Source organism: Manis pentadactyla, chromosome 2 (assembly GCF_030020395.1).
Source record: "Manis pentadactyla isolate mManPen7 chromosome 2, mManPen7.hap1, whole genome shotgun sequence".
In the NCBI taxonomy this organism is placed as follows: domain Eukaryota; kingdom Metazoa; phylum Chordata; class Mammalia; order Pholidota; family Manidae; genus Manis; species Manis pentadactyla.
In genome coordinates this window covers 215,811,961-215,827,868 of record NC_080020.1, presented here as the reverse complement: position 1 = coordinate 215,827,868, position 15,908 = coordinate 215,811,961, and the positions used below count along the sequence as shown (strand labels likewise).

General features: G+C 58.6%; 1 protein-coding gene across 1 annotated transcript; it reads left to right on the top strand.

Annotated features, from left to right (window-relative positions):
* The first annotated feature begins 400 nt into the window (after positions 1-400).
* GAREM2 (GRB2 associated regulator of MAPK1 subtype 2) lies at positions 401-15,775 on the top strand. The gene is made up of 6 exons (XM_036881912.2): positions 401-625; positions 3,523-3,663; positions 8,552-8,682; positions 9,471-10,496; positions 11,500-11,669; positions 12,201-15,775. Exons 1-6 carry the CDS (start codon positions 514-516, stop codon positions 13,204-13,206), a joined length of 2,586 nt encoding a protein of 861 aa, XP_036737807.2. The 5' UTR covers positions 401-513; the 3' UTR covers positions 13,207-15,775.
* The last annotated feature ends 133 nt before the right edge of the window (positions 15,776-15,908 follow it).

Genomic DNA, 15,908 nt, shown 5'->3' with positions numbered 1-15,908 from the left:
GGATGCAGCGGCTGACTCGGGGCAGGAGCTTTGGGAAGCGCAACAGAACCGGCGCGGGGTGGGCGGTGGCTCCGGGAGGCTGGCGCACGAGCAGGCGAGGAGAGGCGCCGCTCCCGGGGGACCAGGAGGAGTCCAGACACGTTCGGCGGGGAGGAGAGGCTGACACCACCCCCGAGCCCAAGATGCCGCCTCGCGTCTTCCATTCCCCCCAGGCCCCTGCCCGGGCTCCTCGATCCCCGGCTGTCACCTGGGTGCTCCGGGAGGGGCGGGCGAGCGGCTGGGCGGGAAGGCGGGACTTGGCGGCGACTGGGGCGGGGGCGCGGGCCGGGAGCTGGGGCGGGGGCGGGGTCCGGCGCCCCGCGGGGAGGCCGGCCACGTGACTCCCGCAGCCGGCCCGGCCTCCAGGCTGGGAGCGCGCGGCGGCCCCGGGAGGTGGCGGCGGCCGCGGGAGCCCGGGCCGCGCGGGACTGGCCGTCGGGGCCCCGGGACGGCGGCCCCGAGGGCGCCCATGCCATGGAGAAGCTGGCGGCCGGGTTGGCCGGCCTGCGCTGGAGCATGGGCGCCTTCCCGCTCGACCTCATCGTCAGCCGCTGCCGCCTGCCCACGCTCGCCTGCCTCGGGCCAGGTACCGGGGGTGCCGGGAAGGGCGACTGGGGTCCGTGGGGAAAGCGGGGACTCTCCAGGCAGGTGCTAGCAGGGCCGTGAGCATGCGGCCCCTGCCTCCCGCTCCCGGCGGCTCCTGGAGCGCCTCCCCAGAGACCGGGGACCCACGAAACCAGGGTGCGCGTCCTCCTGGGCCCCGCGAACAGGCACAGGGACAGAAACTTGGGACAGGGACTGAGGCCGGGCCCGGGACAAAATTTCCGGCTCCGCTGGCGCCCCGAGCGCGGCCGAGTCACGACGCCCGCCCCGTCGGTGCACGCCTGCCCTCCTCTGCCCTCCTCTGCCCTGAGACCCCCGCCCGGGCCCCACCCCTCGCTGTCCTTTTGTTTCTCTCTTCTCACCTCGGTCCTCCCGCATCCCTTGGGCCTCGGACTCTGTCTCCCCCCATGCCCCTTGGCCCCTCTTGGGACTCGTCTCGCACCCTCCTTCCGCGTCCCCGGGAGCAGCTTCGGCTTCGGGCGGGCCAGGCCACCTCGGGGAGAGGCCAGAACGAGCGGGCCCTCCCGCCGGGCGTGCCCCCAAGCCCCCGGCCCTCCCCCGCGTCTCGCCCCACTTCTCCTTCGGGCCCGGGGGCCCGGGCCGCTCTGCCGATGAGACCATGCGTGGAGGCCCGACAAGGGACGCCTGGAGGCTGCGTGAAACGAGGGGACCGTTTGGGGGAAGAGGGGGCTGCTTGACTGGGGGAGGGGCGGGAGCCGGGGCTGGCAGCCAGGCCGGGGGTTTTGTGTGTGAGAAGAATAGGGGTTTGGCCTGCGTTGGCACACTCGCTTCCCAGAATGCTAATGGGTCCCGCGGCCACAGGCTCCTCTCCTCTCCCTGGGGCCCGGCAGCCCCTCCTCCGACCCGCCGCGGCGAGGAGTGGGCGCAGTGAACGTCAGCGTGTCCTAGGAGCCTGGCTCTGTGGTAGCCTCCAAGCACCGGGCGTCGGGCAGGGGTGCCTGGCTGCTCAACGTCCTGTTCCTGAGATTGTCCGCGTCAGCAGCAAGGCTGTACGTGTCTGCGTGTGAATGGGATATGCTGGCCCTAGGTTCTGCCCGGCTGCTTCGCACACATCTCTTTCGGCATCCCCCGTCCTGAGGGCTCTTCTCTGAGCTCAGTCAGGGCAGCGCCCCTTTAAGCTCCCTTGACACCTCTGGCACCCCTGTTTTGTCTCCTACTGTGCACCTGTTTTAATAGTTTGTTGTCTCAAGGCTGGGCCACAGGCTGCTTGAAGGAGGGCTTCCTGCTTAACAAAGATTATGGACTGAGTAAATAAATGAGTGAATGAGCAACTGGTGTGATGGCCGAGCTCTCTGTGATATGGTGGATATGGCGGTGGTCACTTTGAGTGTGAATATGTAATCAAGTGTGTCCTGAAGTCTCAAAGCTCCCTGTGTGCCTATGCATTTGGAAGGAGCCCCTTAGGGGGCCATGGGACTGAGTTGTATCATTTGGGTAACAAATCCCTGTCACTGGGCCAGGTGGCTGTGCTGACTCAACTGCTGGTGACCATGACCCATGGCTGTCGGTGTGTGCCCTGAGAGGCTGTGGCCTGGGTCCCTGTAGGAAGGGGGCTCGGGCTTAGGAGAGCCCTAAGAGGAGGCTACAGAGTAGGGGTGCTTCCTCTGCCCCAGGAGGTGAGGGGGTGGGAGGAAAACTCAGACTACCCCTTACCCCTCAAAGACAGTGGGAGCCAGACCCTCCCTCAAGTTCCCCCCACCCCCCACATACACAAGCACACACTTCATGGAGCCCCCTGTCATCAGAATAATCGGAATAAACCATTTTCCGTTTGGTTGGGTGCAAGAAATTAAGTTGTGTGTGAGAGGGCTGGGAAAGAGGCTTCCCCCACCCCCACTCTGCCCACCAGCTGCAGCCAGGAGACGTTCCACTGGCCTCCTGGAAGCTGGGCCAGCCCCTCCTGCTCCCCTGGAAACCGTTGCTGGGGTTGGAGCCTCCAGGGCCCAGGGCCCTCCCAATATCTCTGCCCTAGCGCTGCTTCCCCCAGGATAAGGCCCCCACTTTTAAATCCACCCCCTCCTCCAGCCATCATCAGTGTGTTCCAGAGCCTGGGCGGATGAAGGGCTGACGGAAGGAGAGCCAGGAAACAACTTCTCTGAGATAGGGTATGGGGGTGTCTGAGACCTTCTCCCCTCTCCTTCCAGGTCCCCTGAATTCAGGAGAGGGCCCGTGGCAGTGGGTGAAAAGGGGCTGCCCGTGACAGCCAGGAATCAGCTCCTCTAAGCCCTGCCATTCCCCTGCCCTGAGTGATCAGTGGCTCTGGGGGAGCCCTCCAAGCTGGGACCCACAAAGGACAACCCCATCTCAGCCTTCTCTGGGCCCCCTACAAGGCCCTCCTTGCCTGTTTTAGGTACTGACTTGGAGGCTGGGAATTCTGCTGGTGGTCCTGAGGCCCAGCTCAGTGTAACACTCCACCACCCTCCAGTTTGTAGCTCCCCTGTGTGAGTGCCCAGACACCCTGCACTTCGGGCCTCACACACAGCCTGTATTCTCTGTTCATATCTCTCCCCACCTCCCCATGTGCTAAGGGCTCCTGGAGGGCAGGAGCTGGGCTCATCCCCTGGGAGCCCTCAGCCCCAGCACAGGGCCTGGGACAGGGCCTCTAACCGAATGATGAATGAAGGGCAGTGGCTGGGCTGGTTGCTGGGGAGCAGAGTCCTGAGAGATGGGACATGACTCCCTGCCCTGAGGTCACAACTGACATCCTGTCTGCCCCTTGAGCATTGCTGACCTGGACAGGAATCATGGGAGCTGTCCCCTGGGCAGGGTTTTGGTGAGGAGGTAAGCCTGCCTATTCTTTCTATCCCTACTAATATTCTCCTTGCCTTCCCCTCCTCCTTTCCTCCCTTTGCCTTCCAGGGGAGTATGCTGAGGGCGTCAGTGAAAGAGACATCCTGCTCATTCACTCCTGCCGCCAGTGGACAACAGTGACAGCCCACACCCTGGAGGAGGGCCACTATGTCATTGGTCCCAAGATCGACATCCCTCTGCAGTACCCAGGTGTGCTCAGCTAGGGACAGATGGCATAAAGCCAGCAGTGGGCGTAGGCTGGATGGAAGGGGTGGGGAAAGCTGTTGGTGACCAACCTTTCCTTGGAATGGCAGGGGTGTGCAAGGACATGGCTAGCAGGGTGGTGATTGGGGTTAGGGACCAGTGGGTTTCATCCTGTTCTGTGAGTCCTCATTTCTGGGGGAAAACCTTCAATTCATATTTTATTTTAAGATGGATTGTAAATGATTAAAAAAATAGCTACACCCTCAAATTGATGGACATCAAATGTTAACCCAAGCTACAGATCGGTGTGTACCTTGAGCGGTCTGATTAACCAACCCTGTTTTGCATTGACCCTCAAAGAACATCTGCCAGAACCTCCTCCATAGTGTGCAACCAGAAAGCTTCAGGAACAGAGAGGTGCTGCTATGTCAGCTCTAATCCTGTGCTTCCCAATTTTTGTGTTAAACTCATTGTTTTCATTGATTGACTTTATGAGTGAATGTTTAAATTTTAGACTTTAAATAAGATTACGCTAATGAACTACTTTTATCAGTTGTATATATGATGTTAAGGTCCTATATAAGATTTTGTTTGAAAAAAGAAAGTACAGCCCTTTCATTTGTTTTGCACATGATGAAACAGAGGGCATAAGAGGGTAAGTGACTTGCCCAGGGTCACACAGCTAATAAGTAGCAGAGGAGAGCTAGAACCCAGGCGTCTTCATTCCTGGGCTCATGCTGGGCTTGCTGTGCTACACCAGGAATGCAGGATCATCCCCTGTGTGGGAGGGGTGGGAGTCTGTTGGCCCCATCCCAGGGATGCCCCCATGTGGGCCAAGCTCCCACAGCTCTTGCATGTTGACCAGGTGCTGTGTTCGATATACTGAGCTGAGCAGTTTCATCATTTCAGATGCACAGTGACCCTGTCAGAAAGTCCTACCAACTCTTTAACTCACAAGAAAACCAAGGCTCCCGGTGTCCCAGTAGCCTGCCCAGTTCTGTGTTTTTATTGCTAACACCCACCCTCCCCTCTGAGGTGGGAAGGCTCACAGCCTCTTCCTCACAGGTACAGCCTTGGCCCTGCCAGGGTCTCCTCTGAGTCAGCACAACAGGACTAAGCCCTTTCCATGGCTTCTGCTCTTTACAGCAACCTGTGATGGTGGTGCCCCTACACCCCATTTAAAAGATGAGGAAATGCTCTCAAGTATCTCTTAAGATGGTGCTCTGTCCTGGGCCTTGTGCCCGTGAGGGGCCCACCCAAGCAAGAGGCCTCCCAGCCTGGGTATCTGGCAATGGTCCAGGGAGAGGTCGCAGGGATTCTTCTGGGAATAAAAAAGCAGATTGGATAAAGCCCTCACTGATGGAAATGTGACTTCAGGGCCTGTGCCACTTCAGTTGTGTGATTAAAAATCTGGTAAACCAGGGTCCAGAGCCTCCGAGGGAACTGCGGGTCCAGGAGGCTCCTAGCCCTTTCCCCATCTCTGTTAGTGCCCCCTGAGTGCCCGTGCATGGTGGTGATGGTGGTCACGGGAGGCAGCTGGCCTGCAGGAGTGTGGCCTCCCCAGCCCCAACCCCATCTTTCCGGTGGGCGGCTCCGGCCTGCCTGGATCGGGCGGGGAGCCCGAGGCCTCGGAGGAAGCTGAGTGCACAGCTCTACGCTGGTTTCTCCTGATGAATTAATAATAGCGCAGGCGCAGGCGGCTGCGGACCTCCGAGAGAGCCGCCGGACCTGCGAAGGCCGAGGGCAGCAGGGCGGCCGTGCAGAGTGCGTTGGGGGCCCAACCCGTGACTCGGGGGACAGGCGTGGCCCACCGAGCTGCTGCCCTGAGCCCCGCTCCTCCTGCCCGAAGGGGCAACGGCTGGTCAGCGCGGGGTGGCTGCCCAGCGTTGGCCGCTGGCCCTGCGGAGCAGTGGGCAGACGCACCCTGTGTGCTCAGTAGTGTGTTTCCATTTTACAGATGGGAAAACTGAAGCCCAGAGAGACGAAATAATTTGCCCAAGGTCACACAGCTGGTTTGGTGCCAGAGCTGGGAGTCAACCAGGTCCGGCAGACTCCAGGCTGTGCATGTACCCCCAGTCTTTTTGGAGCGCCGGCCATGGGTCAGGGGCTGGAAGCACGTGATAAACGCGACTGCTGGCGCTGGAGGGGCGGACAGGGCGGCGCCTGAGTGACCTGGGAGGGAGGGCAGGCCGGAGAGGCAGGACAGGGTGGGGCAGGTCCCTGGAGCCGCGGGGGACCTCGGGTCTCACGTAGGGAGGGCAGGAGAGGACCGGGCTTGCAGGGGGAGGAAAGGGCTTCCAGCGGCCAGAGCATCACTCCTGGGATGTCTCCCTTCCTTCCTCCCGGCAGTAATGACCGGCGCTGGGCTCAGGCTGCAGCGGAGGGGGTGGTGCTGGCTACCATGGTTACATCGATCTTCCCCACCACATCCTCCCCCGGCTTCAGTCCTGCCTCGGCTCCAGCCCTCCGCACAAGGGGCGGCCGGCATTTCTCCCTGCGCTGCTGCTTGTGCCTGGGGCTCGTGTGTGGATATGGGGAGGAGACGGGGTGAGGGAGGCGCCCGCTCACTGTTGGATGGTAGCAGACCTGCAGCTGCTGCTTCCTGACCCCCAGACGACTGCTCTTGCCAGACCCCCCTCCCCAGTTTATCCCTGCTGCTCTCTAGGGCTGTGGCACATCTGAGACCTCTTCCTTCCAGGGGCTCACCTCTGAGCTTTCTCCTGGGCATTTTCCCTTCTCTTTCCTGGCTCTCATTTCTCCTTCAGCTCCTAGAGAGTGATGGGCTCTGCCCTTGGCCCTCTGTTCTTCATACCCTGCACTGGGGGAAGGGGGAGATTCTCACTCCGGGTTTCTGCTGGGCTTTGGGGGCTACAGGCCCCTCAGCACTGTGTACAGACTGGTGTGTGTGTTCATACTACGAGTACACTGTGGACATTTTTCTGGGAAGAAGGTCCCCAAAGGACTAAGATCCTCTACTCTTCCTTTCCCTTGAGCCGTTTACCTGCCTCACAGCTGAAGAGCGCTCCTCTGGGCGGCGCTGTTCAGCCTGTACTTCTGACTGGGTGCCTCCTGGCCCCTCACCCACATGCTCACCTGCCCTAGGAGCACCACCTGGAGGGCCTTGGCCTCTCCAGCATCGCTCCTGTTCCAAAATGTGTTACTTCTAGGTTCCCAGTTTAACCCCTCTGCCATCTCCATTTCTGACCAGGCTGGTGGCTATATTCCCTTCCTTCCCCCTTCTCCCCCTCTGCTGCCATCCCAGCCTGATGAGTCAGTCTCGCTTCCACATAGCGCCTCCTCTGGCCACTGCACCCCAGACTGTTACTGGGTTGTTACTGAGAGGCCTCCCTGTTATCTCTAGAGAGGTCGACTTGGGATCTTGCTATTTCCTTGCTCACAACTCTCCAGCGGGTTTCATTTCTCACATATCAGAGTCCTGCCGCCTGGGCTTGGCATGTGGGCCTTTCATAACCCACTCACCGTCCGCTTCCTTTCTGGTTATCACCCTCCCCAAGTCCCACCCCCAGGCACTCGCCATTTGGGTGGACACTCTGCTTTGGTGGCTCTGGGTCTTAAGGTTCATGCTGTTCTTCCATGTGGAGTGTCTGTTCTGTAAATTCTTTCCATTCTTAAGATCCCCTCAGACTACCAGGTGGGTTTCCTCTAACTCAGTGGTCCTCTAGCTCTTTCCATGAGTCTGTTGTAGCACTTGTCTTATCCTGTCATCACTGGGTGCTCACTGTCACACCTACTATATCTGGATTTCCTTGAGGGCAGACTGTTTTACCCAGGTTTACACCCTCTGTTGGGTCTAGCCCTGTGTCTGGCATGCAGTGGGTGCTCCACAAATGTTTGTGTCCTGAAAGTTGTGTGGACTGTGACAGGAGCAGCCACCAGGAAGACCAAGGTTGCTAAGCAGTCACCTTGTCTTCTCTTGGTGTGTCATCCCTTCACCTAGACAAGACTCTCTTCTTTCTCTGTGAAGCCTGAGAAGAGGCCATCCTTCCCAATGCTGGCGAGTTTCTCAACCTGTTATTGTGCTCATGTAGGTAGGCACATAAAAGGTGTGCAGTTGGTGAGGTGAGATGGCTTACACGGGAGTGTCAGCACCATGAACTGTCATCATTCTTTAAAGTCTGTGTCTGCTGGGAGCATCTGCTGTGCCCAGCAGAGCCCTGGACAGCAGGCTGGGAGGTCTTATCTGAGGAAGGCGCCTCTGCTGGGCTTAGGTCACAGGCCTGGGGGGCTCTGGGGCTTGATGTTGGACCAGGGCAGGGTCTGGGAACAGAGCTGGTATCTGAGTGGCCCTCCCAGGGCCTCCAAGGTGTGGGGCTGAGCCCCTGGCTCACCAGTGCATTCAGTGTGGGTCAAAACAACCCAAGGCAGAAGCACTGGGTGCCAGATCCAGGCAGGGCCCAAGGTTGTCTGGTCCAGCCCCCGCAGATGAAGACCCAGAGAGCAAAAGAGACTTGTGTAGGGTCACAGCAAGTCAGAGTGGGTCTGGAACCAAGCCAGGAGACAGTATCTCCAAAGCCACTCTGATACTTGGTCAGAGGCCTCTTGTACGTCCAAGTGTTTGGGTGCCAGTTTGCACCTGAGTTTCTCTGGGCAGGCAGACAGCAAGTAGCCTCATCACACACCCACAAGCTCTCCAGAGGGGGAGGGCTGGGCTCTGGTGCTAGGGATCTGTGCCCACCTCCCTACTGAGACGAGGTAGATGAGGAGCCCCTTTCACCCCATATTAGTACAGACCTGCCCTCATTCCCCCCTGAGTTCTAGAAGGAACAGCTGAGATGAGAGTAGCAAATAGTAGGGACCATGAAGCTTCTCAGGATGCAGGCTAGGCTCCTGGCAAGCAGGCCTGCCCTAGCAGCCTCTGTTCCCTCCTGTGCAGGGAAGTTCAAGCTCCTGGAGCAGGCCCGGGATGTGCGGGAGCCAGTGAGGTACTTCAGCAGTGTGGAGGAGGTGGCCAGCGTCTTCCCTGACCGCATCTTTGTGATGGAAGCCATCACCTTCAGTGTCAAGGTCAGTCCTTCTGGCACCAGGCATGGTGCCCCCACACTACCCCTTCCCCTAAGGGCAACTCTGATCCTGGTTGGAGCATTGCCCTTAGGGTCCAGGAGGCAGAAGGTGTCCCAGTGTGGCTTTTGGAAGCCCCTTGAGGGCCTTTGGCACAATCGGGCCATGTCAGAAGAGCTGGGTGTATGAGCTACTGAATTGACGAACTTCCTAGAAAAGGTGTTCAAGCAGGAGGAAGTGTGTTTGGAAGGTCATGCCCTGACTTGGAGACCTTCCAAGGTAGTCTGTCCTGGCATCCGCTGAGAAGGGTGGTGGTTGGGTGTGGTATACAGTGCAAACACCCTCCACTTGTCTACAGATCTTTGCCGTTTACAACCCTTTTTTAATCCACCAATTCATTTATCTCCACAGTAGCCTTGTTGAATGGATAGAACATTATCATCACCCAAATTGTAAAGATAATGATAAGAAAAGTTGCCATTTATTGAATATTGTCAAAGTATGTCTACTTAATCTTTACAGAAACTCTTGCAAATAGAGGTGACTAAGGACCCAGAGGTAACTTGTTAAGGTTGCACAACCACCACCATGTGGCTTCTCCAGAATGGAACGAGGGTTTCCTGACTCCACCCCCTCCCCAACCCAACTAGTCCAATGAGTTCAGCTCTTGAACTGGTCTCAGTCCTGGGAAGTACCCAGGAGGAGGGCTGTCCTCCCAGACCCCAGAAGGCCTTACAGGGCTGACTTTCCCTGGAGCCGTGGCTAAGGCCTTGCCTTGTTTCTGGGCTCCCTAGGTGGTGTCGGGCGAGTTCAGCGAGGACAGCGAGGTGTACAACTTCACACTGCACGCGGGCGACGAACTCACCCTCATGGGCCAGGCGGAAATCCTGTGCGCCAAGACTACCAAAGAGCGCTCACGCTTCACCACCCTGTTGCGCAAGCTGGGCCGCGCCGGGGCTCTGGCCGGGGTGGGCGGCAGCAGCCCGGGGGGCGCGGGGGCCGCGGGCGGCGGCGGGGGCGGCAGGCCCACCAAAGGCAAGATGCCCTGCCTCATCTGCATGAACCACCGCACCAACGAGAGCCTGAGTCTGCCCTTCCAGTGCCAGGGCCGCTTCAGCACGCGCAGCCCGCTGGAGCTGCAAATGCAGGAGGGCGAGCACACGGTGCGCGCCATCATCGAACGAGTGCGGCTCCCCGTGAACGTGCTAGTGCCCAGCCGGCCACCGCGCAACCCCTATGACCTGCACCCGGTGCGGGAGGGTCACTGCTACAAGCTGGTCAGCATTATCTCCAAGACGGTGGTGCTGGGACTGGCGCTGCGCCGCGAGGGCCCGGCGCCGCTGCACTTCCTGCTGCTCACAGACACGCCGCGCTTCGCGCTCCCGCAGGGCCTGCTGGCCGGGGACCCGCGCGTCGAGCGCCTGGTACGCGACAGCGCCTCCTACTGCCGCGAGCGCTTCGACCCCGACGAGTACTCCACCGCCGTGCGCGAGGCGCCCGCCGAGCTGGCCGACGACTGCGCCAGCCCGCGCCGCGCGCGCCTCTGCCTGCCTGCGCCCCCGCGCGGCCCCAGGCCCGCCCGCGCTTCCGGCCCGCCCGGCGACGGCGACCAGGAGTACGTGAGCCCCGACTGGGCCGGCGCGCCCGAGCCCGCCGCGCTGCCCGCTGAGATCCCTTACGAGGAGCTGTGGACGCACCAGGCAGCCGAGGGCCGGGCCCGGCAGCCCCCGGGGCCCGACCTCATCTCCTTCGGGGTCGCCGGGCCGCCCCGCCTGGAGCCCGAGGCGCCGCCGCCTCCCGTCCCTCCCAAATCCGAGGCGGTGAGTGGACGCGGTGGGAAGAGAAGGGTGGGAGGTCGGGGACCGGGCTCTATAGACTCTATGCTCCAAGGCTACAGGGCACGGTTGGGCCTGAAAACAAAGTTCTGTCCCCCATCCTTGGCATCTCAGCCTCCAGCCCCGGGAGTGTGTGACAGACGGGGGCTGAGGTGTGGGGGAAGGGGAGAAGAAAAAGGGGAAAGGGATTCAAGAAAAAGGGGAAAGAGCATTTGTACTAAGGGATACGAGGACGGTGACATTGGGAATCGGGACAGAGATGCCAATAGGTCTCCATACTCAGAATCAGAGATGAGCCTCGACAGAACAGCGTTACCCAGAAAGTTCCACAGAACAGGAGTCCTTTAAGTTGTCCAGTGAAAAGGTTTCATGGTGAAATAAGTTTAGAAAATGTGGTGATTCCCAGCCCTCCCTTTCCTCAGTCTGGAGCCACAGAGTGTTGGTCTATTAAAGGCTTTGAGAAGTCCTGCACTAAGGAGACCCATTTATCTGTATTTAACGCAGTTTCCCAACCGTACTTGTGCACGAATGTGCATCACACCTATTAACATGCAGTGTGGGAGGCTGCTTTAAGTATGTGGCCAACAAGGGATACTGATGGCAGATACTTTTCCTTCCCTTTCTTCTTCCTGTCGCACCTTTATTTTCTCCATCATTCTCTCCTTTTCCTTGAGGAGGGAATATATCTACTTAGTGTTTTTTAAAATTTACTTCTGTATTCTTTTTCTTACACTCATAGGGGATTTCCAAGGTCATGGGGGACAGTATGTGTTGTGGGCTCTGGATGAGAAAGGGCTGGAGAGACTAGAAGGGGTGGGGGGGGTGGGTGGCTGGGTGTGTAGCTGGGGTGTAAAGCAAGGTAGCCTCTTGGTAAAATGGGGCAAAATGTCATTCCCGGACACCCCCCTGGCCCAGCTACTGTCGAAAGGGAAGCTAAGGGCATTGGCTGCCTGGGGACAGAGGGTGGAGTCACGGCTTCTGCTTGCAGGTGAAGGAGGAGTGTCGCCTGCTCAATGCCCCGCCTGTGCCTCCCCGGGGAGGCAGTGACAGCAGCAGGCTCTCGGGCAGCCCCCCGGTGCCCCCACGCTTCCCTAAGCTGCAGCCTGTCCATTCGCCCAGCTCCAGCCTCTCCTACTATTCCTCTGGCCTCCAGGATGGGTGAGCCCCCTCCTTCCCTTGGTCCTGGGGCCTCCTGAGGTGAACTGAGGCTGGGGAGGGCAGGGCGGGGAGCCAGTGCTGAGGAGGAGGAACACTTCAGGCCTGGGATTCAGAGGGTGCAGCCTCCCTTCAGGGGAGAGGGCCCTGGGGTCTGGGCCCAGCCCTTTGTGCTACATCTTCCTGCTGCCTTGCTCCTTTCCTGAAGGAGGAGCATTGAATGGGAGCAGTGCTCTCGTTCCTTCCAGACTGGGATCTGCCACAGGATGGAGTGCTCCTTGCTATTTTAAATTTTTTTTATGTAATTCGGTTCAGTTTAATTTTTCCTGGCGTGGGGGACGCCGGATGAAAAGACAGTCAGAGAGGGTCTCAGGCCCTTGAGGGCTGGGGTGCCTGCCAAGTGTTGCCGAGGTCAGAGCGGTGGCCTCTGTGACCTGGCAGAGCAGCGGTTTGCTGTGTCGTGTGTGACTGTTGCATTTCCCTCCTGCTCTGCCTTACCCTTTCGTCTATGTCTGTCTATCTCTCTGCCCACAGGGTGGGCTGCCGCAGTGGCAGTGGCTCTCCGTCCCCAGATGCCTACTCCCTCTATTGCTACCCTTGCACCTGGGGGGACTGCAAGGTGGGCGAGTCCTCCAGCCGCCCACCCTCAGGACCCCTGCCCTCGACCACACAGCCCAGCCAGGCCTCCCGGTCCCTGGCAGAGCCCCTGAGCAGTCGGGCTGCCCCCGCTGTCAAGGCCTACCACAGCTGCCCACCTCTCTTCAAGCCCTCTCACCCCCAGAAACGCTGTGCTCCGTTTGGAACTCTCAACTCCTTTTCTGGGCCTGCCTACCCCGCAGGCCATTCAGCGACCTCTTCTGGGCCCACAGCCACCTCTGGTCTCCTGGCTACCTCCAGCCCTGCTTATTCCCCAGGCCAGGGCTCATCAGGCCAGGCCTATTCAGCAGCTCCCACCTCCTCCTGTCCCACCTCCTCCTCCTCTTCCTCTGAGTGGCAGGAACCAGCCCAGGAGCCCTTTGATCCCTTTGAGCTGGGGCAGGGCGGTTCTCCGGAGCCTGAGCTGCTGCGCTGTCAGGAACCCAGAACTGTGGGGGCACCTGGGCCTGGACCCTGCCTTTCGCCACTTGGACCCCCCAAGGCCTTTGAGCCTGAAGGTTTGGTGCTGCGGCAGGTCCCCTCTCCACTCTCACCAGGGGCCCTGCAGGGGCCAGAGGCAGGTGGGGCACGACTCCTGACCCAAGGGCGCCTGGAAGGGCCTCTTGCTAGTCCCTGGGATGGGGCCACAGGCTGGGGAGGCCGGGAAGCCTCCTCCTGGCAGCCCCCTGCTGACCTGTCTGCGCTCTCCCTGGAGGAGGTCTCTCGAAGTCTGCGTTTCATCGGGCTCTCAGAGGACGTGGTGAGCTTCTTTGCCCGAGAACGCATTGATGGCAGCATCTTTGTGCAGCTCAGTGAGGACATCCTAGCAGATGACTTCCACCTCACTAAGCTGCAGGTCAAGAAGATCATGCAGTTCATCAAAGGCTGGCGGCCCAAGATCTGAATTTCATAGCTTATAGCTGCACAACTGGAATGTTGGGGCAAAGGCCCTGAGGGCCAGCTGTGGGTCTGCAGGGGGACAGCACTCCTAGGGGGTAGGTCCTGCCTACAGGGACCATCTATGGCAACACTAGGAGCTAGGCAGCCCCTCCAGGGGAGGGGTGTGGAATCCAGGGAGATACACTTGGAAATGGGGTCCTCTAGGGTCAGATCCCTGCTTAGAGATGTCTTGCCTTTGAGTATACGGGGTGGGGGTGGGGGGCTGGGCCTGGTGACACACTGCTGCAGTCCCATGGGGTGCCAAAAGCTGGGCTTCATGGCCTTCACATCGTCCCACATCCTGCTGCAGAGCTTCACAGATGTCTCATGCTTCTCAAGCTTGTGGCTCAGGTTAGAGACAAAGGTAGAAGATGGTCTATATCTTAAGCACAAATTCCCCAAGTGCCCTCTCTGCTCTGTAGGCTTTTGGTCTTAGCTGCCCCAGTCAGGGTGCCAATTTCTGTACCTGTGGGATGCTCTTCCTTTCCTCTTCTGCTCCTGAGTTAGGTCTCCGGCCCTGAGCACAGGTTTATTCTCCAGCACATGCTGTACCACTGCACCTCAGGGGTTCTGGTTCATGGGTGACAACTTTTGAAGAGCACAGCTCTGCTGTTGGCTTACCTGGATAGGGAAGCCGATGCTCCCCGGATGTCCCTAGTGCCCTGGCTTCTGCCCTGAGCTCACTGCAACTATCCCTCCATCCTCCAGGGTTGGGTCCAGTCTGAAGACTGACTCCATGAAAGGGCAGGTAGATTGAGGTCAGCCACTCCTTGATTTTAGAGGCACGTGGCCTTCAATCACTCATGCTTCTGTCCATCCCCTGCCCCATCATTGGACTCTGGTGAGCACATGGCATCCTGCCCTGGTCTTCTGTCACTGGCACAGGTGGGGTGGGTGAGAAAGGGGAAACACAGTAGCTTGGGAGACCAGCCTTTTTCCTTTCTCTTCAAGCTCAGGCTTCCTGTCCTTGTTCCCAGGCTTCACATCTTTGTGCCCTGGACCTTAAGCAGTGACCTGCTTGGCACCCAGAGCACCTCAGCCACTGTGGACCACCACCTGTCCCCTTGTGCTCTTCTCTAGCTCACCCACCTGGAACCACACTGATTCTTTTTCTCCTGATCTGTGTCAGGCCCCAGAGGTACCAGCCTTCTCTTCTGCCTTTTCTAGCCTACCTATTTATTTCTTCCATTTTTTTTTTTTACCTTAAAAGCATCAGAGCCATGTTGGTACTCATGCCCCAAGCAAGCTGCCTCAGCCCCGCAGGGAGGGGAGCCAGGAAGTAGAGCACAGAAAATGTGATGCTGAAGCATTTGGTTTCCTTGCCAATCACGTGGTGAATCCTGAAGGACTAGTGGAATAAATGCTAGCCCACTGAAGAACAGTGTGAGTGGATTTCTGGGGGTCACTTGCTTTTTTGGAGAGCCATGGGGACCAACAGGCACAGTGAATATATATGCCTCTGGGCAGGAGAAGACTTTGGAATGATGCGTGCATGTGGCCCATTCATCTGTGCCCCAGGCAACTGGTAATGCCAGCCCTCACTCCCTTCTGAAAGCCCCTACCCTTCAAGAACATTCCAACTCCTGCTATTTCACCATAATTTACACCTACCTAATGCTGCTAAGTGGAAAACCCAGGTTTCAAAGCTCCGTGTCACCAGCCAAGGCCCAAGTTTAATTCCCTGTGCTGGCCAACCTCAAGGGTTCTCCCAGAGCCTCCACGCAGAAGCCTGTGGGTGGCCTTGGTGGCAGGATCAGTTCTCTACCTTCTACTGGTCATCTGAAAACCCCAACTCAGAAGTCACTTGGTTTTAGCATCTGGCTTCCTAGCAACCAACTGTGTTCAGTAAAGCCAGAGCTCATCTCCCTCCCTGCCAGTCCCAACAACAGGGCTGGGGCCGGGGGAACAGTGCAGCACTCAACTGGAACTGAGGCAGAATTGGTAGTATCAAAAAGTTCAGAAGGCTTGATGTGATGGGATGTGAATTATGACCACACACTCAGGGTGGATCCTTCTGCCAGACCACTAGGAGCCCCAAAGCTGTTTACCCAAACAGGGGACTGCTGCTGCCAGACCAGGAGTGGAGGGCTTCCCCATGGAGGGCGGGAGCTGAGGCCAAGTTGGGTGGACTGTCCGCTGCAGCCCTTGCACAGCCCTGCTCCTGCGTGGCTTCTGATCACTGTGAGTGTATCTGCCATCTTCCATGCTCTGGGGCAGCCAGGACATGCGGGATATGCTGAGCAGCTGGCAGAAGCCCAGCCACAGCAGTTAAGTACAGTCAGGAAAAGGCTTTAGGCTCATCAAGCCCACTTTGTATCCTCACAGTCTTGCTGCCTGCCTAGAGCTCTCCCAGCACAGTCTTACCCTAGAAGCACAGGGCTTTATTTAGCTCAGCTCACTCCTAGAAGGAAGGGATTAAACCAGAAGAGCAAAGACAGAAGAAAAAGGAAGAGGCAGGCAGAGAGGCTGACAGTTTGGTTTTCATTGTTACCATGTATTTGGCTGGCTACAGAACTGCTCTCACCACACTGGCCGTCACTGGCCCCCAGGAGGAACAGGCAGCAAAGACGCCTCCAGAGATGCTGCCACTTTGGACCTTGAGGCTTCGTGACCAGTGAGTGTTCCATCAGACAATGTGGAGTGCAAACTAATTCACAGCCAGACTTC